Raw genomic sequence first — 17,000 nt, 5'->3', positions numbered from 1 at the left:
CTCCTCACAATACAATCATTTGTATTGTACGTGAAAACATGTACAGCATAGCTCAAACGATGGGGGCACAAGAAATATTACCCATGGCAACAGTGCGTCGTTGCACGAGGATATTTTCTTTTCCTCCACGGGCGGACACAATCCCAGCCTGTGTCAGAGGGTCACATTTTTCCCGCCGGCTGGTTAATGGGCTGTAGAGATGGTTAGCACATACGATTAGTTTTAATCTAGTACATTTGACTGGGTAATAAACAGGATTTCAACAAAACAAGTGTTGTATTATGCATGGCAAGATGAGACAAAACAAATATGTTTTTCCAAGAGATATCTCTCTCTTTATTGCTTGTAAAGAGGTGCACAGATCAGAGAATCCAAAAGTTTTATGACTTTATTCTACTTTGCTACACAGCAGTGTGAGAATCAATACTGTAATAAAGAGATGCATTTTGGGAACATTTTGCAACATGGGTAGAATGTAGCTGTCTTTATGCATTTACAGTTGAACATTTCAATTACATTCAACCCACATAAGAAAATGTGGCTTCTACAAATATCACCATTTAAATGAGATTACTCAATTAACTTAGTATGTGGGTAACGTATATTTAAAGTTCGTAATTATTGTGAAAGTACAAAGAGAAGCAAGGCATTGTACATGTCACCTCTAATAGATGGGTTTGACTGTGACATTGGAAAACCTTTCCATTTAGACAACTCATTTGCTTTGGGAAATAAAAAAATGCATGAACCAAAGTACTATATCCTTTCAAGGTCAGAAATTCTCAAATGGCTGTTTGAAAATTCAAAGACGTTTTGAAATGATTTGGCAATCTAAAACTTTTCCTACTAATGTAAATGTGGTCTCGAAATCATAAGAGTGTAACCCTAGAACATATTTTACCATTAAAATCTTCAGGACTATCAAAGTATTTCTACACACTTCTAAAAAAAATAGTCTGAATGACACTCTCCTATAGCACTTCACTGTGTTATAAGGCCCAGCTATAGAACCACAGTGATATCCTCACACATAACCTCTGATGACTACCGTCTCCTAAAGTGCAGAACCTTACAAGGCAAATGTGTTTTATATTTGGCTGAGAGCTTGTCTTCCAATAAGCCAAGGCACCCAATTCTCCATCTGTATCAATAATGCACAGTGTACAAGATACAGTACATCGCATAACCCTCAGTGCAACCTCATAGCGCTTACAGACCCATGGTATGTTTGTTTGATCCTTTGCCCTATGTTACCGATTTCCACAGAACAATCAAAACTAACAGCAACTATCTACAGTATAAGATAACAATTTTAATATTTTTAGGTTTTGTGTATTAAGTCATGAATGCTGGTGTGAGAACATTTTTATATTGGCTATGTATTTTCATAATTATGGAATAGAGTCCTGGCCTTTGATAAGCAGGTTTCAGTCTGTCTGGTAAAGTCACTTCGCTGGTCGTTTTAAAAAGTCTCTGACCATGACCTTTGACCGCAGCGTTGACCTTCAGAGCAGCACGAAGTCTCCAGCGGTAGCGGCTGCTCTCTGTGGGTCACGGATAAACGGCCATTCCCTCTTCTCCGGGGTCAACTCCGCCGAAAGGTTGTAATCTCTTCCGTGACCTTGCATGAAAGTGAATGCTGGGTATTTCTCATTCGCTGATGGCAGCAACACCTGATACACAAACACAGACACAAAGACAGACACAACGAATGTTATATAAAAGCCTAAAAAGTTTAATTGAGTTAAGACGCGAGCATCCTGCATGAAAGCAACAGACACAGTTGTAGGGCAGGGATGGGAGCAGAGAGAGGACAACTGCCTCAGATTAACAGCTAAATAGTGCCACCAGATGGCCAGTTGATTTAACTTCTCTTAGACATTCAGAGTATTGTATAATACGGTCATTATAGCAGACACTTATCCACAGTTAACACATATATGCTTTCCTCTCACTCACGTTCTATGCTTTCATATTGGGTATTCATTTATCTGATGACAATGATTAAGAAATAAACTAAGATGATTTTGACTAAACAGTAAAGCCTTTAGTTCACCCACCTTGGACAGTTCGTGGCTGATTGTCTGGTAGTCCTGGACACTTCTAGAGTAAAAGCCTATGGTACAACTGGGGTCCATCTTACTGAAAGGCATCTTCTTTGGCGACGGGCAATGATACGACTAAAAATACAAAATGTTCGCTGTGTCAAATTGACGATTATTATTACTGGTTATTGAAAAATATATTGTTTAATTGATTGTGATAATGCAGTAAAGTATTGAAGATAGGTATGGAATAGGTAGGAAAGTTTATGAATATAAAATGTTATGTTTTATGAATGCAATGAATTTCAAATTCATCTGTTGTCACACACTCAGACTGGTGAAAAAAAAATCAGACTCTGTTTCTGGTCTCATGTCCCACTGTGTGCTGGCTCTACAGACAAGCATCAGGAGAAGTTTCAATGCAGTAGTCAATGATAAATGCAGGTTTTTATGTGTTCTACTGCTGAAATATTCAGGATCATAGTATCTGAGCCTCTCTATATTCTCCATATTTCTCCTCCACAGCAGCCTCACATATCTGAGTAGCAAATAAATCAGCAGCCAGGGACTCAGTAATTGAACGGAGGCTGCTTTAGGATTCATACCCTTAAGTACTAACAGAAACTATTAAATTCACATTACTGAGCCCCAGTCAGCTCAGTGTAATTTCCCATTACCTGAAGAGGGAAATGGTTAGTGCTGACATCCACAAAAGACTGACAGTAATGAGGGTCCATGTAAATCAAGCTGTCATCTGCAAGGACAAAACAAAAGACAAGTTATTCAAAAACATCTGATTATTACAAACGCTACCACACCGACGAGCGACGGACATACTCCTTCCCTCCAATTTCTATGCAGAAAAGTCATTTCGCTAGGCTACTGTTAGCATTCTTCCAGTCAAATACGCCTCCAGTTTTTTAATGTCGACCAGTGCGGATTCAACTCTGCATAATCAAATGCTGTTGTACAAGCACATTTTTCCCTCCCAGCCACAGAAAGGGGCTGTCATTAAATTTTTGTGTGGGGAAATTACTTTTACAAACACGCAATTATATTCGACCATTTGCATATGATGTATGCGGGCCGGAGTCGACGCTTGACAGGGAGAATGTATTGCTTGCCATTTAGACATCATCCGACACTTCATTTCAAATTGGTAAAATGTAAATATTGACTGCCAAGATGTACAACTGAAGGTTCCTCCCGTCCACTGAAGGTGATGGAGAGTGGCTCACTTTGGGGCCCCGCTGGATGGATGAGAACAAAATTATATGCATAATGTCTCCTATGGAAATCAATTACGGACACAACTTCGGATGTTTACCTCTTGTGATAAATGAGTAGGGCTTTGATGGGTCAGAGAAAATAAAATAAGAGCTGTTTCACACACACTCCTCTCCTCACAAACACATGAACTTACTTTATCTCTTTATACAGAGAGAAGAGAGGAGGGGGACAGTACGGCAAATTATCTCCACTGTCCTCTAGTCTTTAGTCCCCAGGTTGGTTTCTGGGTGAAACACTAACCTTGAAAGCCCACGAAGTAGCAGGCCTGTTTGGGCTTGCCCCCGATGATACCAATACAGTACTCCAGACTCAATATGCTCTGAGGAGGATGGAGACCAGGGGACACATGGTCAAATACTCAGCCATATAGAACAGGTTTATGTACTGCTGTAGCTAATACTGTCTCCAGGTTTATACTCAGCTATATAGAACAGGTTTATGTACTGCTGTAGCTAATACTGTCTCCAGGTTTATACTCAGCCATATAGAACAGGTTTATGTACTGCTGTAGCTAATACTGTCTCCAGGTTTATACTCAGCCATATAGAACAGGTTTATGTACTGCTGTAGCTAATACTGTCTCCAGGTTTATACTCAGCCATATAGAACAGGTTTATGTACTGCTGTAGCTAATGCTGTCTCCAGGTTTATACTCAGCCATATAGAACAGGTTTATGTACTGCTGTAGCTAATATTGTCTCCAGGTTTATACTCAGCCATATGTATTATAACAGGTTTATGTACTGCTGTAGCTAATACTGTCTCCAAGTTTATACTCAGCCATATAGAACAGGTTTATGTACTGCTGTAGCTAATACTGTCTCCAGGTTTATACTCAGCCATATGTATTATAACAGGTTTATGTACTGCTGTAGCTAATACTGTCTCCAGGTTTATACTCAGCCATATGTATTATAACAGGTTTATGTACTGCTGTAGCTAATACTGTCTCCAGGTTTATACTCAGCCATATAGAACAGGTTTATGTACTGCTGTAGCTAATACTGTCTCCAGGTTTATACTCAGCCATATAGAACAGGTTTATGTACTTCTGTAGCTAATACTGTCTCCAGGTTTATACTCAGCCATATAGAACAGGTTTATGTACTTCTGTAGCTAATGCTGTCTACTGTCTCCCTGTTATCATATCTAAATTAGCTGAGAAGGGGAACTACTACTCATGAGTAGCTGTGCTGGTAAAGCCTTTTTTAAATTAATAGCAAATCATTTCTGTGTAAAAATTAAGTACCTTAGTGTAATTATTTTAAATTAAAATGGTAAAAAAAGTAACAAAGAGCAATTTCTCATCCAATAATTTTGATAAGACTGTCTGGGAAAACTGAAAACTAGCTGTTATTGGCAGAGAGGTTTGGAACTCATTCTTATTGGTCTAACTAATTTACCACCTGGTGATGTCACCAGGCAGGCCAAAACTCCATCCCACCAAAACAGGCTGAAATATCAGGCGGTCTTTTCAAACAGCTCTTATACTAAAAGGGCATTATCATAATTTTCACAATTTCACAATATTATTCCAACCTCATTGTGAAAAAATATATAAAACACAAGACAAATCAGGTTTTTGACTGAACTGGGCCTTTAAGACAAAATAAATTAAGAAATTTGCACACTATATGTGCTTCCAACAATAGAATGGGTAAACTTCATCAGCAACGTAACAGCAAAGAAGTGAGAAAAAAAAAAACTGAAGGCGTGTTGGAAGCATTGATGAAGTTCACCCATTCAATTGTTGGGAGGACATTAAGTATAGTGTGGGACTTCATTTTCATACAGTTTATTCACCTTTACTCTTCAAACATTTCTGGGTGTGTGTCTGCTCATGCTTTTTATTAAGTCACTTTCCTGCAGACACGACCTTTAACCTGAATCTGTAATTCAAATATAGTACTGCATAGGTATTTTTGCTAATACACAGGCTCTCTGATTAGGTTAGAGATCCCTTTGTTTGATATAACATAATGGTAGTAAGTTTACGTGTTTTCTGGACATTCAGAATTAGTGATTTTAAAATCACGACTCACTTAAACCTACATTCTAGACTGGATCATCCTACAAGAGTTAGGGCTATTGTTTTTCCCACCTTGACAAAGCTGAAGTACTCTGGGTTGGTCTTCTCTCCCCCCAGTCGGACTGGGATAAAGATGATGACCGCCCGGCTGTCAGTAAAGGGCAGGGCATCTGCTCCCCCAGCCACACACGACTGGTGGCTATCGATGACATCAGCACTGTAAACTATAAAGGGATCAATACCAGAGGTCAGACAGGGGTCAAACGCCTGCCTGGTCATCTGCCTGCCTCTAAACCCTGCTATCACACACTGAAGGACATTTGCAATGATCATGAATGTTCTTACTATAAAGTGAAAATGCAGTCAGGTGTTATTACACAGGTAAGCTATAGAGCAACTTCTGTACTCAACTCTCTCACCCAGGTCTCCAATCATAAGTGTGTCTGTATTCTGTACAGTAGTAAGAGTGTAATCCACTGCTGCTGTCCACATCTCTTTTTCTTATAGTGCACTACTACTGATCCCACACTGATCCCCTCACACAGGGGGCAGAGTCTAGATCCTGCAGCTCTCATCTTAACATTCGCCTCTCTCTGTCACACAACCAGTACCAAATCACTCGCTGTTGAGAATAATGACTTCATTCAAAATCCAGGTTATTGGAGGGAGGATGATTTGGGACAGGGGGGGTTAGAGGAGGTGGTTAGCCTCCTGTCACCTCTGTAGCACTCTCCTGGCCAGCTCTCTCTCTCTCTACCCATCCTCCCTCGATCCTCTCTGTCCATCTATAGTCTCGCTCTCTCCTCCCTGGCTCTCGCTCTCCATTCAAGCTCTATATACATTGTCCTCCTACACTGTGTTTCTCCTGATGAGATGCCCAGACCTTGGGCCCCGAGGAGGTTCATGTGTCATACCTGTACAGTCCTGGGAGACATAAGCAGTTATGCCCGACAGCCCAGGGTCTGTTGCCTCCTCTACAGCTTTTCTAAGAGTGAAAGAGAGGGAAAGATAGTTATTTGGTGGCCACCAAGAATGAGTGAAACAGCATTAATGTAACCCTAGAACCAGACCCACCTCAGGATATGTAACTTTAGAACCAGACCCATTTCAGGATGTGTGAAACAGCATTAATGTAACCCTAGAACCAGACCCACCTCAGGATGTGTGCCACCACTGCAGGGCCATACCAGTCCCCTGCCCGTTTCCCAGACACCAGGCCTAACTCCACCAGTCTGTGGACACCCAGCTGTGCCTGAGGGCTGTCCCCAAGCCAGGACACCAGGGTACGGTGGTAGACCTCCCTCTGGTGGATGTCAGCCTCCTCCACTCTTCCAGGGGCCCCTGGAGCATGAAGCATTGGTCCTGGGCCCGAGGGCCTCTCTCCCTGCAGTGAGGCCTCCAGGCTGGCCACAAGACGCTTGGCTGCACTGGTGGTCCAGGTCTCTGTGTCCAGAGGCTGGAGGGCCAACGCCTCCGACCACATCCAGTCTAAGGCACACAGACAGAGGAGGGTCAAAGGGATTTTTTAACATCTGGTATATATTTTCCATTTTGTTAGTCGAACACTCTGCTAGCGAAGGAAATCATTTTAATATTAAAACATTTGTACGGCCTCCCGGGTGGCGCAGTGGTTAAGGGCGCTGTACTGCAGCGCCAGCTGTGCCACGGGAGACTCTGGGTTCACGCCCAGGCTCTGTCATAACCGGCCGCGACCGGGAGGTCCGTGGGGCGACGCACAATTGGCCTAGCGTCATCCGGGTTAGGGAGGGTTTGGCCGGTAGGGAAATCCTTGTCTCATCGCGCACCAGCGACTCCTGTGGCTGGCCGGGCGCAGTGCGCGCTAACCAAGGTTGCTAGGTGCACGGTGTTTCCTCCGACACATTGTTTCCTCCACCCGGCTGGCTTCAGGGTTGGATGCGCGCTGTGTTAAGAAGCAGTGCGGCTTGGTTGGGTTGTGTATCGGAGGACGCATGACTTTCAACCTTAGTCTCTCCCGAGCCCGTACGGGAGTTGTAGCGATGAGACAAGATAGTAGCTACTAAACAATTGGATACCACGAAATTGGGGAGAAAAAAGGGGTAAAAAATAAATAAACATTCGTATGAATATGTTCTGCAAATATGCCAATATCTTGAGAAAACAAAACGTAAGCTACATTCAGCACAAGAAAGCTACAGCAAATGGTTCTGGCTCTCAGCTCGACCGCGGAAATTATCAAACTGAAAATATATACACAAGTATTTGCCCTGTTGTCTATGACAGACATCGAACCACACTCTCCAGACCAAAGACTCTTAGAATATAGAGTTTCAGAACTCAGGGAAATAAAGTTTGGGATTAAATCTTCTGCTATAACAGATAGTCGAGTTTGACTTTAAATAAGAGAATGAGAAAACCCATTGTATAATAGTCCAATTATAGGCCTCTCAGTATGTCCAGTATTTCACTTTTACAGCGTTTTAGCCCTACAAACAGGGTGGGCACTTGGGGTGGTGAGGGTGTGAGTGGCCAATGCCATAAAGGAGACGGACTTGGGCACGAGGCAGTAACATAATGACCTTGCAGAGTGAATGAAAGATATTTATTGATCAATTTCAGTTCTTTAAGTGGCCATTAGTCATTTTATAGCTTAAAAGATTTATTTAATGACATACTGTATTTCACATTCAGTGGAAGAACAAGTTAAGGCTTAAATATTGTTTTCTAAATGGTTGCATTAAAATGGTAGTAAATTAGTTTCATATTCACTAGTGTGACTCTCATGAGATCCTACTGTGAAGAACAGAGAAAGCACTTCAATAACAAAACTAATTCAATTATGAAATTCTCAGATATTGTTTGACAAAGGAATGAAGGACTTTCCTTTTTTTAGTAAGAGTTATAAGGGTCATGCTATAAACTTGGATTGCATTCATTAGGGCACGCAACAAAAAATGTATTTAATTTATTTGCAATGGAAAACTAAAATAAGTATTTCTTACTGGACCAGGGGTATACTCATCAGTGCACAACATAGCAAACCACTGTAAGAAAGCAACTATAGAAACTGTAGCAATATAAATTATTATTTCAGGTTAGTCCCTTACTGTTTCAACCCATTTGAATACACCTCTGGTAGTCCCCATTTCAAAAGGTTTTCTTCCATTTAGTGCCTAAAGAACACAACCCTCGCCCACTGCCATCCCACTGACCTCTGCCCAGGAAGTGTAGTATGAGGGCCTGAGCCAGCATCATTTGTCCCGCCCTTAGCATACAGCCCCAGCCACAGTCAGAGGTTAGGGAGGAGCCTGGCAGGGCAGGAAACTCCTCTCTGTAGGTCAACCACACACGGGACGCAAAGTCCCTCCGGAAAGCCTCCACGTTGTCACCCCCTGTGGCGGGGGGTGCATCACAGACCTCAGTGCTGCAGCTCTCTGTTGGGCTATCCTCATCTGATCAAAGAAATCATATTCAATTAGATCAATTACATATTGAAAAGGAGTCAGTGAGTAAGTCTATTCGGAAAGGGAACACAGCAATGCGGACCGAAAATCAGTACGTGTGTGTGTTACCTTACCGTCAGCCTTAAAATGGTAGCATTTCCCCAGGAGGAACACTGGGGAATTTCTGCTAAAGTAGGTTTTTGACTTCAAAGCCCAACCTAAAGATCAGAATGAAATAGTTAATTAGCCATAGGTAGGTAGTTGTGAATGAACTCAGTAGCTTAGTTGGTAGATCATGGATAAAAGCAAATCTAAATGGCATATATTATTATACTGAACAAAAATATAAAACACAACATGAACAATTTCAAAAGATTTTACTGAGTTACAGTCCATATACAGAAATCAGTCAATTGAAATAAATAAATTAGGCTCCAATCTATAGATTTCACATGACTAAGAATACAGATACACATCGGTTGGTCAAAGACCCCTTAAAAAAGGTAGGGGCGTGGATCAGAAAACCTGTCAGTTTCTGATTTAACCACCAGTCGCCTCATGCAGTACAACACATTTCCTTCGCATAGAGTTGATCAGGCTGGTGATTGTGGGCCTCAGGATCTCGTCAAGGTATCTCTGTGCATTCAAATTGCCACCGATAAAATGCAATTGTGTTCGTTTTGTCCGTAGCATATGCCTGCCTACACCATAACCCCACCTCCACCATGGGGCACCCTGTTCACAATGTTGACATCAGCTCGCCCACATGATGCCATACACGTGGCCTGCGGTTGTGAGGCTGGTAGGACGTACTGAGAATTTCTCTAAAACGACGTTGGGAGGCAGTTTATACTCTGGCAACAGCTCTGGTGGACATTCCTGGGGTCAGCATGCCAATTGCACACTCCTTCAAAACTTGAGACATATGTGGAATTGTGTTTTGTGACAAAACTGCACATTTTAGAGTGGCCTTTTAATCTCCACAGTACAAGGTGTAACTGTGTTATGATCAGCTATCTGAAGCACAGATAGTATTGCTAGGGTCAGACAGAGGATCCGTATAGAAATTATATGGATTATAAACACATGCTTGAGAAGCTGCAGAGTCAGCCACAATTGATTCTTATCTATTCAGAATAATCACACATGCTCTGATAATTATCACATCTAACATGTGCTGAAGTGAATGACAACTCAGCTGACAGCTGTTAAATCTTACAAAGCCTGTTTTAAAATTGCCGAGGTCAATTAACTTAAATTAGAAGGATTGAGACAGCAACGTGTAGAAGATAACAGTCGGCTAAATGAGAGTCTGGAATAACCATTACGATGCACTTACTGTACTTCACATTGTGCCATGCTGACAAGAACTTTGTCTTCAATTTCTCCACCTCATCAGTCCCTTTATTCTCCATTTTGACCACCGGGAAATTGAACTCATCCCAGCGTCATTAACAACCGCACTGTCTTCCTGAAATGCTTCATTTGAAAGGACATAACATTCATTTATGTTGTCGTTTTAGTTAAATACAAAGGGTTTGAATTGAAACGGTAACGTTACAGTGTTGCCGACTAGCAGTTTAACAACATTAAACCCCCAGCTAGCTACCTAATCTCTACACTAGCCATCTCCTTATGGAAGTGTCATGGCAAACATGTTTGGATTGACAATGAAAGCAATGGAGTTGGCCAGAGCGCAAACAGTAAGCTAGCTAACGTTAGCGAGCTAATTTACACATTGTTCAGATAGTTAGCAGTCACGCGAATAATTTAACTTTGCGTTCAGTCTCCGGTATAACAACATACATCCGAGACTCGTTCGAAAACATTTATACATGTCAAATAATTTAACATAAAAGTTCACATTTCAGTTTGATACTTACTGTGTATCTGGCTAGCTCACCAGCTCCCAGTGTTTACATTTTGAGGAAGCAAAACCACAAGCCAAGCACGCGACTCTCGCGGTGTTTGCATCATTCTGCAACGTAAATGTTGCTGCGCGGCTACTACAAGCACATCACTCTTTTACAGTCACACAGTTAAATTGTTGTTGCTGACCTCATTTTTAATTGATCCATTACTTACAATTCGCGTTTAGGGTGCCAAAACATTCCATTATCATAAATTATTTATAGTCAGACAATGTATTGGGACTTCCATGAAATTCAAGAATCCAGTGAGGTTGTGATAAACTATTTGAAAATGAACATTTATTCAACAGTAAATATGTGCCAAATGGCATTATGACACTTGTATTAATTCCGTTTTTGGTGCCATACAACGACAGTCTGTCTAACCTCTGGCAGGGTGTGTTCGTGTGCGCCTGCTTTAGGAGTTTACGGTAGCTAATTCCCAGTCTCTTTTTTTTCCCAGCAGCTGAGAGTAGTGGAAAGCCTGTGAATCCAAGCACATCAGCGGCTACAGCTATGGCTGAGCGCCGCGCATTCGCCCAAAAAATCAGCAGGTAAGGGAGTTACTTCTAACTTTTACAGTGATTGCATTGACAGAGTCCCCCGTTCAAGCTATACCGTTTTCAATCTTTAAAATCCTATCGCCCTCTGCGTTCCATTTCAAAGCAAAGCCATTCGCAATTAAGGCCCAGCCAGCTAGCATCCATCCAAGTTAGCTGTCGTTAGCCATATCAAAGATGCCCCAGTGACCCGCCCATAGAGAACAGTTTTTCGCAATGTTATTTTTGTCTCGTGCGGTTACATACATACGGGTTTGAACTATATCTTTGACATCTATCGTACTATCAATTACAACCATTATCTTTATTTACAAGGATTTAGCTAAGTATTCATTGGACTGCGTGTAGACTACTAGAAAATCCGTAGTAACGTTAGACAGCTGAGCTACTTTGGTGGCTACGGCTGGGTGGTTGCCACTGACACATCGACGAGACTTCATTGATACCGTAGCAAACAATGCAGTAGCTAAAATCGTCATGGAGAATGTTAACTAGTTTACCTGTAAAAGTCCGACATGATCAAACCTATCTGCCCCAGTTAAATGTATGCATTCAGATCTAATACGTCTATTGAAACGAACAAAGGGCTTTGTGTCAATTTCCGTTGCTTGCAGTGCATGCCAGTGGAATTAAAGCTGGATGTAAAACAATCGAGTAGAAAATGGGTCATATCTGACATGCGAAGAAAGAGTTTGGTTACCCCTTGGCTTTGTTTATGATATAGCAATCACAACATCCAACTTTTGATTGATTGTAATTGTCAAACTGAAACTGCCAAATCATCAGAAAGTAGCTAGTCATATTATGTTGCACAAATCACACTTAAACTGTATGTGGTAGAGCACATGAACAGGACACCTTTAAGCAGTATTTAGTCCCCCCGCCCGGCAGCCTAGTGGTTAGAGAGTTGGACTAGTAACCGAAAGGTTGCAAGTTCAAATCCCCGAGCTGACAAGGTACAAATCTGTCATTCTGCCCCTGAACTTTTCCTAGGCCGTCATTGAAAATAAGTTGTTCTTAACTGACTTGCCCAGTTAAATAAAGGTAAAAAAAAAACACTTTTACAGGACAGCAGTCTGCCAGGAGGCAAATTATAGGCCTATTCATAATGATTATTGTGGCTGTGGGGTTGGTTTCAGTTTAGGAGCGACTAGTGTCTGCATTATTGTGACATTTGCCAAGTCATGAGTGTAAAAAGGAATCTATGAAGCAGTTGTTGTTAACATAAAGTACATAGGCCTACCAAGAATGTCTGCACAAATAAAGAAGAGGGGAAACAAATAAGTGATTTATGAACATAAACCTTATATAGAGAATAATCTCACACACTATACTATACTATACTTGAGGACTTTTTGGGGAGCAACAATTGATTCCCCTTTAAAATCATATTTTCCCTTAACCCTAAACCTAACCTTTAAAATTAAAATAGCCATTTTGCAAGTTAGGACTGAAAAAATGGACTTCTGGTACTCACAAGTATAGTAAAACACACACATACATTATGGTTGAGCTCAGACCTCCATGCTTGATGAAGGAGCACCATCACCCCCAAAGGATCATCTGTGAGGGTTTTTGGAATGCTGTGATGTGATGACATCTCCTGGTATTATTTAGAAATTACTGACAGAATGAGACTATGAATAGCAGGTATTTGATCCAGCATGTCTTCTGTTGTTGGTGTGAGTCTGGCTGTCTTTTTTTATTAGGAGGACTGGGGGAGTATGGCTCTATTCTGTATATTGTCTGATCTGAAGAAAAGTATTTCTGTTCAGTCTTTGCTTCCCAAATGTCATCTCAAAAAGTATAAACTTTTTGGAAGACTTTAGAGACAGTGAGGCCTGTTCAAAGTCCCTTTTCAGCTTTGGAGTTGAGACTGAGTTTCAGTTCTTTCTCATTAAGTCAGGCCAAAACAATGTCTGATTGTGTTTTGCATTTAAAGCCGCAATATGTAACTTTTTGGGCAACCTGACAAAATTCACATAGGAATGTGTTGTATACATCTGTAATTTTCATTGAAAGCATGTCTAAAAAGTGGTTCATCTTTTCTTAGCTCTTTCTATGTTTCCCATTTAAGTTTAGTTTTTGCTTTACTTTCAGTGTTATATTACTTTTTACTATCAGTTTGGTTTTACTTTTAATTACAGGTCTATAACTCATATTTCTATGTGAATTTGTTCTGGTTGTCCAAAACGTTACATATTGCAGCTTTAGGTGTGTGTGTATGAGGTGACCTTGTGTTCCAAATGATGCAAGGAGCGCACTAGCCTGCCTGTATCATGCTGTCTGTTCCTCCTCTTCTGTCCGGAGCAGTGACCAGGTAGGCTTAATAAAGGTCCTGAGTATAAGCCCTAGCAGCAGAACAGTGCTATATATTGTAGCTGGTTCAGTGCATCTGCCTGTTATCCAGGTGACAGCACTGCAGTAGCCACCTGTATATCTAGGCCTAGCCTACATCATAATGTCTTTCCTGACTTGGAAAGTTATACGCTATATTTACACTTGCCTGAGATTCAGAAATGCATTCATGTTATTGGCCTAGCTGCCTGTTACCTTTTCTCTGACCTAACCTGCCTCTGGTCACCCTCTCATCCCTCTCTCCATCTCTTAAAGTTCCTCATGTGACATTTTGTAATTTGTTGTTTGTTTGTGCCTCCCTCCCTGGGCTAGTGCTGCGTAGTTGTTTTGTTCAAGGGTACGAGGAGGGGTTTTGATGGTGGCTGTGATTTAAAGGCGCACAGAGTGGTGCAGTCAGTCAGCAGCAGTTGCCTAGCCAAGCGCTTTGTGTTGCTGACGGAGGTCCAGGGAATTTTATTTGTTCTCTCTCCTCTGTGTAGTGATATAGTGCCGTATCAGAGGGGGCAGTAAGGCCATCAGCAGGGCCAGGGAGAGAGAGCCCTGAGCCACAGCAGGGACCATAATAGTAATGTTTGGCCCACAACAGAACTGCTGGACTTGACTACTGTACCTGACCTGTGGAGTGACCAGACCACTGCAGTTAATGGTCTTCTCTAATAACGTATTCCGCTTACACACTGCCCTGTCTTTCGCGTGCCCTTTTCAAACTCGTGTATAAGATGGCTTTACCGTAAGCAGCCTGGAGGCATCATCTATGACTGTGTTGAATATAAGCAAAGCCTAGATGGAATAGATAAGAAATATAGACACAAGCTATAGGCCTACATCTTTTATCTGAGTCTGTTACCTGTTTGGCATGATGTAACACGACAGCTTGACATTCACTGCTAAGCTTCTCCCTCTCTTCCCTGCAGAACTGTAGCAGCCGAGGTGAGAAAACAGATCGCTGGTCAGTATGGGGGCTCCCCACAGCTCCTCAAGAACCTCAACGTGGGTGCCGCCGCCAGCAACACCGTAAGTACCTACACACAATGCATCTTGGTGTTCAGGGAGGGAAATAGGGTTGGAGTGTATCTGCTAACAGTTAAGGTCCATTCTTCACACCCTCTCACCCCTATTATAGTGTGGTCAGGGACTACACGGCCTGGCCCACGCCACCAGTAAGTGTTTGCTGAGGCAGCCCATTGACTTTTAGCGACCTTGTGCCAAAATAATACAGCCCTAATTGGTGTCCTCTCCCTAGTTCCGACTACCGCTGAGCTGAAGGAGCAAATAACCATCCTTAATTAGGCTAAAGCTGACTGTTTAATTCAACTGTGAACGGATTGTGTTCTAAATTCCCCCCAAAAGCTTTAACTGAACTTAGTGAGGAATTAGACTCCCCCGGGGTGCTTTGTTTTTAGAAATAGACAGAAGCAAACCTATAAAGCCATTCTACTATGCCTGAGGTGGTTTGCTTGCCAGGACTTGCTTTTCTAGTTACATCAGGGTTGTGAGCATTTCCTCAGTAATCCAAAGTGTCTGTCTGCCAATATAAAATATACAGTTCCCTGAAAGTTTAGATTTTTTAAAAAAAGGTTCCAGGGCTAGAACTTGTCTTGTGACCTGCATCAAAGCCACATTTCTTTGCTAGTAATCCAGCTGGACTTTTTGGGGATTATTTATTTTTGGCAGCTAACCCAGTTTCATAGGCAGTCCTATTAAGTTCTGAATTGGCACTCACTCACACAGCCTTTCCTCTCTGTTTCCAGGTTCCTCTCACAGAGGCGGTGGAGCCGGTGGACTTTGAGGAGTACCTCATCACCCATCCCCCCATCATCGAGTCGGGCCCCCTGAGGGACCTTATCGATTTCCCCCCGGATGACATCGAAGTGGTATACACCCCCAGAGAGTGTCGTACCGTGGGACAGGCCGTGCCTGAGGAAGGGTAGGTGCTGCTGGGGACGGCTCGACTGGCTGGGTTAGAGTTGGTACTGAGGACCATCAATCAGCTTAATCAACCAATAAAATGTATTTATAAAGCTCTTTTTACATACAGTTGTCACAAATTGCTTTACACTGCAAAAAAAGAAGAAAATGGGAAAAAAGTACAGTGTACTGCAAAAGCTCATAACCCCTCAAATTAAAACCCTAACCAAACTGAAAAAACCCACTGTAACACTCCACATCTGTCCAACTGCTGGAGCTTGGTGGGGATATACCTCATCAGGAAGGCTGGGGAAAGCACCTTACTGAACCAGTAGAGTCTGTATTATCAGTAGAGATGTTGTTGGGGCCCTCTAGCTATAGAAGTAGGGCTACATCAGGTCTAACTAACTCTAGTACAGCAAATGGATGTTACTCCTCCTATCCTCTAACCTGATTTAGACACATTGATTTACCCAATGAATAAAGCTGATCTGATTTTGGCGTGAGTCACATAGATGCAGTAAAAATAAAAAATTGAACCCGACAAAAACAATTCAATTGCTATGGAAACACGTGGGGGAATTATCACTTTACACTGTTACCCTCCAGCAAGATTAGCCTTCATTTAGGTTATTGTTTATGTGTATTTCACACTATGTTTAGCTATGCTAACCAGCTTATATGAACAGGAGTTAGCATTTAGCAGTCACTTCTTCTAAACCTGAAAAATGACCACTTTTGCATGTTATGCAGCAAAAACAGACAAATATATCAAAATTGGACTTAAGTAACCACACTGTGGGCCTGTTACAATTCCCTAAATCATAATGGATTTGATGAATATCCACTTTGGTGCACATTCAACAAACCTGATTTTACAATCTGGTCAGTGGAATGTCTGCATTCCATTGACTCCTTTACGGCGTCTATAGAATTGCCTTGTCAGCTCAGGGATTCAATCTTGCAACCTTTCGGTTACTAGTCCATCGCTCTAACCACCTGCCTCACGAGGAGCCCGCCTGTTACACGAATGCAGTAAGAAGCCAAGGTAAGTTGCTGGCTAGCATTAAACTTATAAAAAAACAATCAATCATAATCATTATCACTTGATATCTATTTATCTATTTTTTATTTTTATATATATATTTAAAAAAATATTTTATTGAAATTTTTACCCCTTTTTTTTCTCCCCAATTTCGTGGTATCCAATTGTTTAGTAGCTACTATCTTGTCTCATCGCTACAACTCCCGTACGGGCTCGGGAGAGACGAAGGTTGAAAGTCATGAGTCCTCCGATATACAACCCAACCTAGCTGCACTGCTTCTTAACACAGCGCGCATCCAACCCGGAAGCCAGCCTCACCAATGTGTCGGAGGAAACACCGTGCACCAAATCAAAATCAAATCAAATCAAATTTTATTTGTCACATACACATGGTTAGCAGATGTTAATGCGAGTGTAGCGAAATGCTTGTGCT

General features: G+C 41.8%; 2 protein-coding genes across 17 annotated transcripts in view; one reads left to right on the top strand and one right to left on the bottom strand.

Annotated features, from left to right (window-relative positions):
- Window positions 1–310: 310 nt before the first annotated feature.
- On the bottom strand, window positions 311–10,794 carry atg4c (autophagy related 4C, cysteine peptidase). Its single transcript, XM_046300210.1, has 11 exons — window positions 10,670–10,794; window positions 10,126–10,265; window positions 8,921–9,004; window positions 8,556–8,795; window positions 6,519–6,852; window positions 6,279–6,349; window positions 5,437–5,588; window positions 3,576–3,654; window positions 2,723–2,799; window positions 2,061–2,180; window positions 311–1,673 (listed from the first exon to the last, which is right to left on the bottom strand). Exons 2-11 carry the CDS (start codon window positions 10,199–10,201, stop codon window positions 1,506–1,508), a joined length of 1,401 nt encoding a protein of 466 aa, XP_046156166.1. The 5' UTR covers window positions 10,202–10,265; window positions 10,670–10,794; the 3' UTR covers window positions 311–1,505.
- Window positions 10,795–11,103: 309 nt separating this feature from the next.
- dock7 (dedicator of cytokinesis 7) overlaps window positions 11,104–17,000 on the top strand; it is a 77,461-nt gene continuing 71,564 nt past the window's right edge. For all 16 annotated transcript variants that reach the window (XM_046300193.1, XM_046300192.1, XM_046300187.1 and 13 more), the window contains exons 1-3: window positions 11,104–11,250; window positions 14,529–14,628; window positions 15,366–15,541. In XM_046300193.1, coding sequence (XP_046156149.1) covers window positions 11,213–11,250; window positions 14,529–14,628; window positions 15,366–15,541 — 314 coding nt within the window. In that variant the 5' untranslated portion in view covers window positions 11,104–11,212. The remainder of the gene's footprint in view (window positions 11,251–14,528; window positions 14,629–15,365; window positions 15,542–17,000) is intronic.

The sequence above is a fragment of the Oncorhynchus gorbuscha genome, linkage group LG15 (genome assembly GCF_021184085.1).
Source record: "Oncorhynchus gorbuscha isolate QuinsamMale2020 ecotype Even-year linkage group LG15, OgorEven_v1.0, whole genome shotgun sequence".
Taxonomy (NCBI): Eukaryota; Metazoa; Chordata; class Actinopteri; order Salmoniformes; family Salmonidae; genus Oncorhynchus; species Oncorhynchus gorbuscha.
Note: the sequence above shows the minus strand (reverse complement) of the source record. Positions and strands in the feature narration are given on the sequence as shown.

Excerpts from the sequence above, each read along its gene's own strand:
- atg4c (XM_046300210.1), bottom strand. The coding sequence starts at position 10,201 with ATGGAGAATAAAGGGACTGATGAGGTGGAGAAATTGAAGACAAAGTTC. Across the intron at positions 9,005-10,125 it reads ATGGCACAATGTGAAGTACA|GTTGGGCTTTGAAGTCAAAA; the intron begins GTAAGTGCATCG and ends TCTGATCTTTAG. Across the intron at positions 2,181-2,722 it reads CTAACCATTTCCCTCTTCAG|TCGTATCATTGCCCGTCGCC; the intron begins GTAATGGGAAAT and ends TTGTATTTTTAG.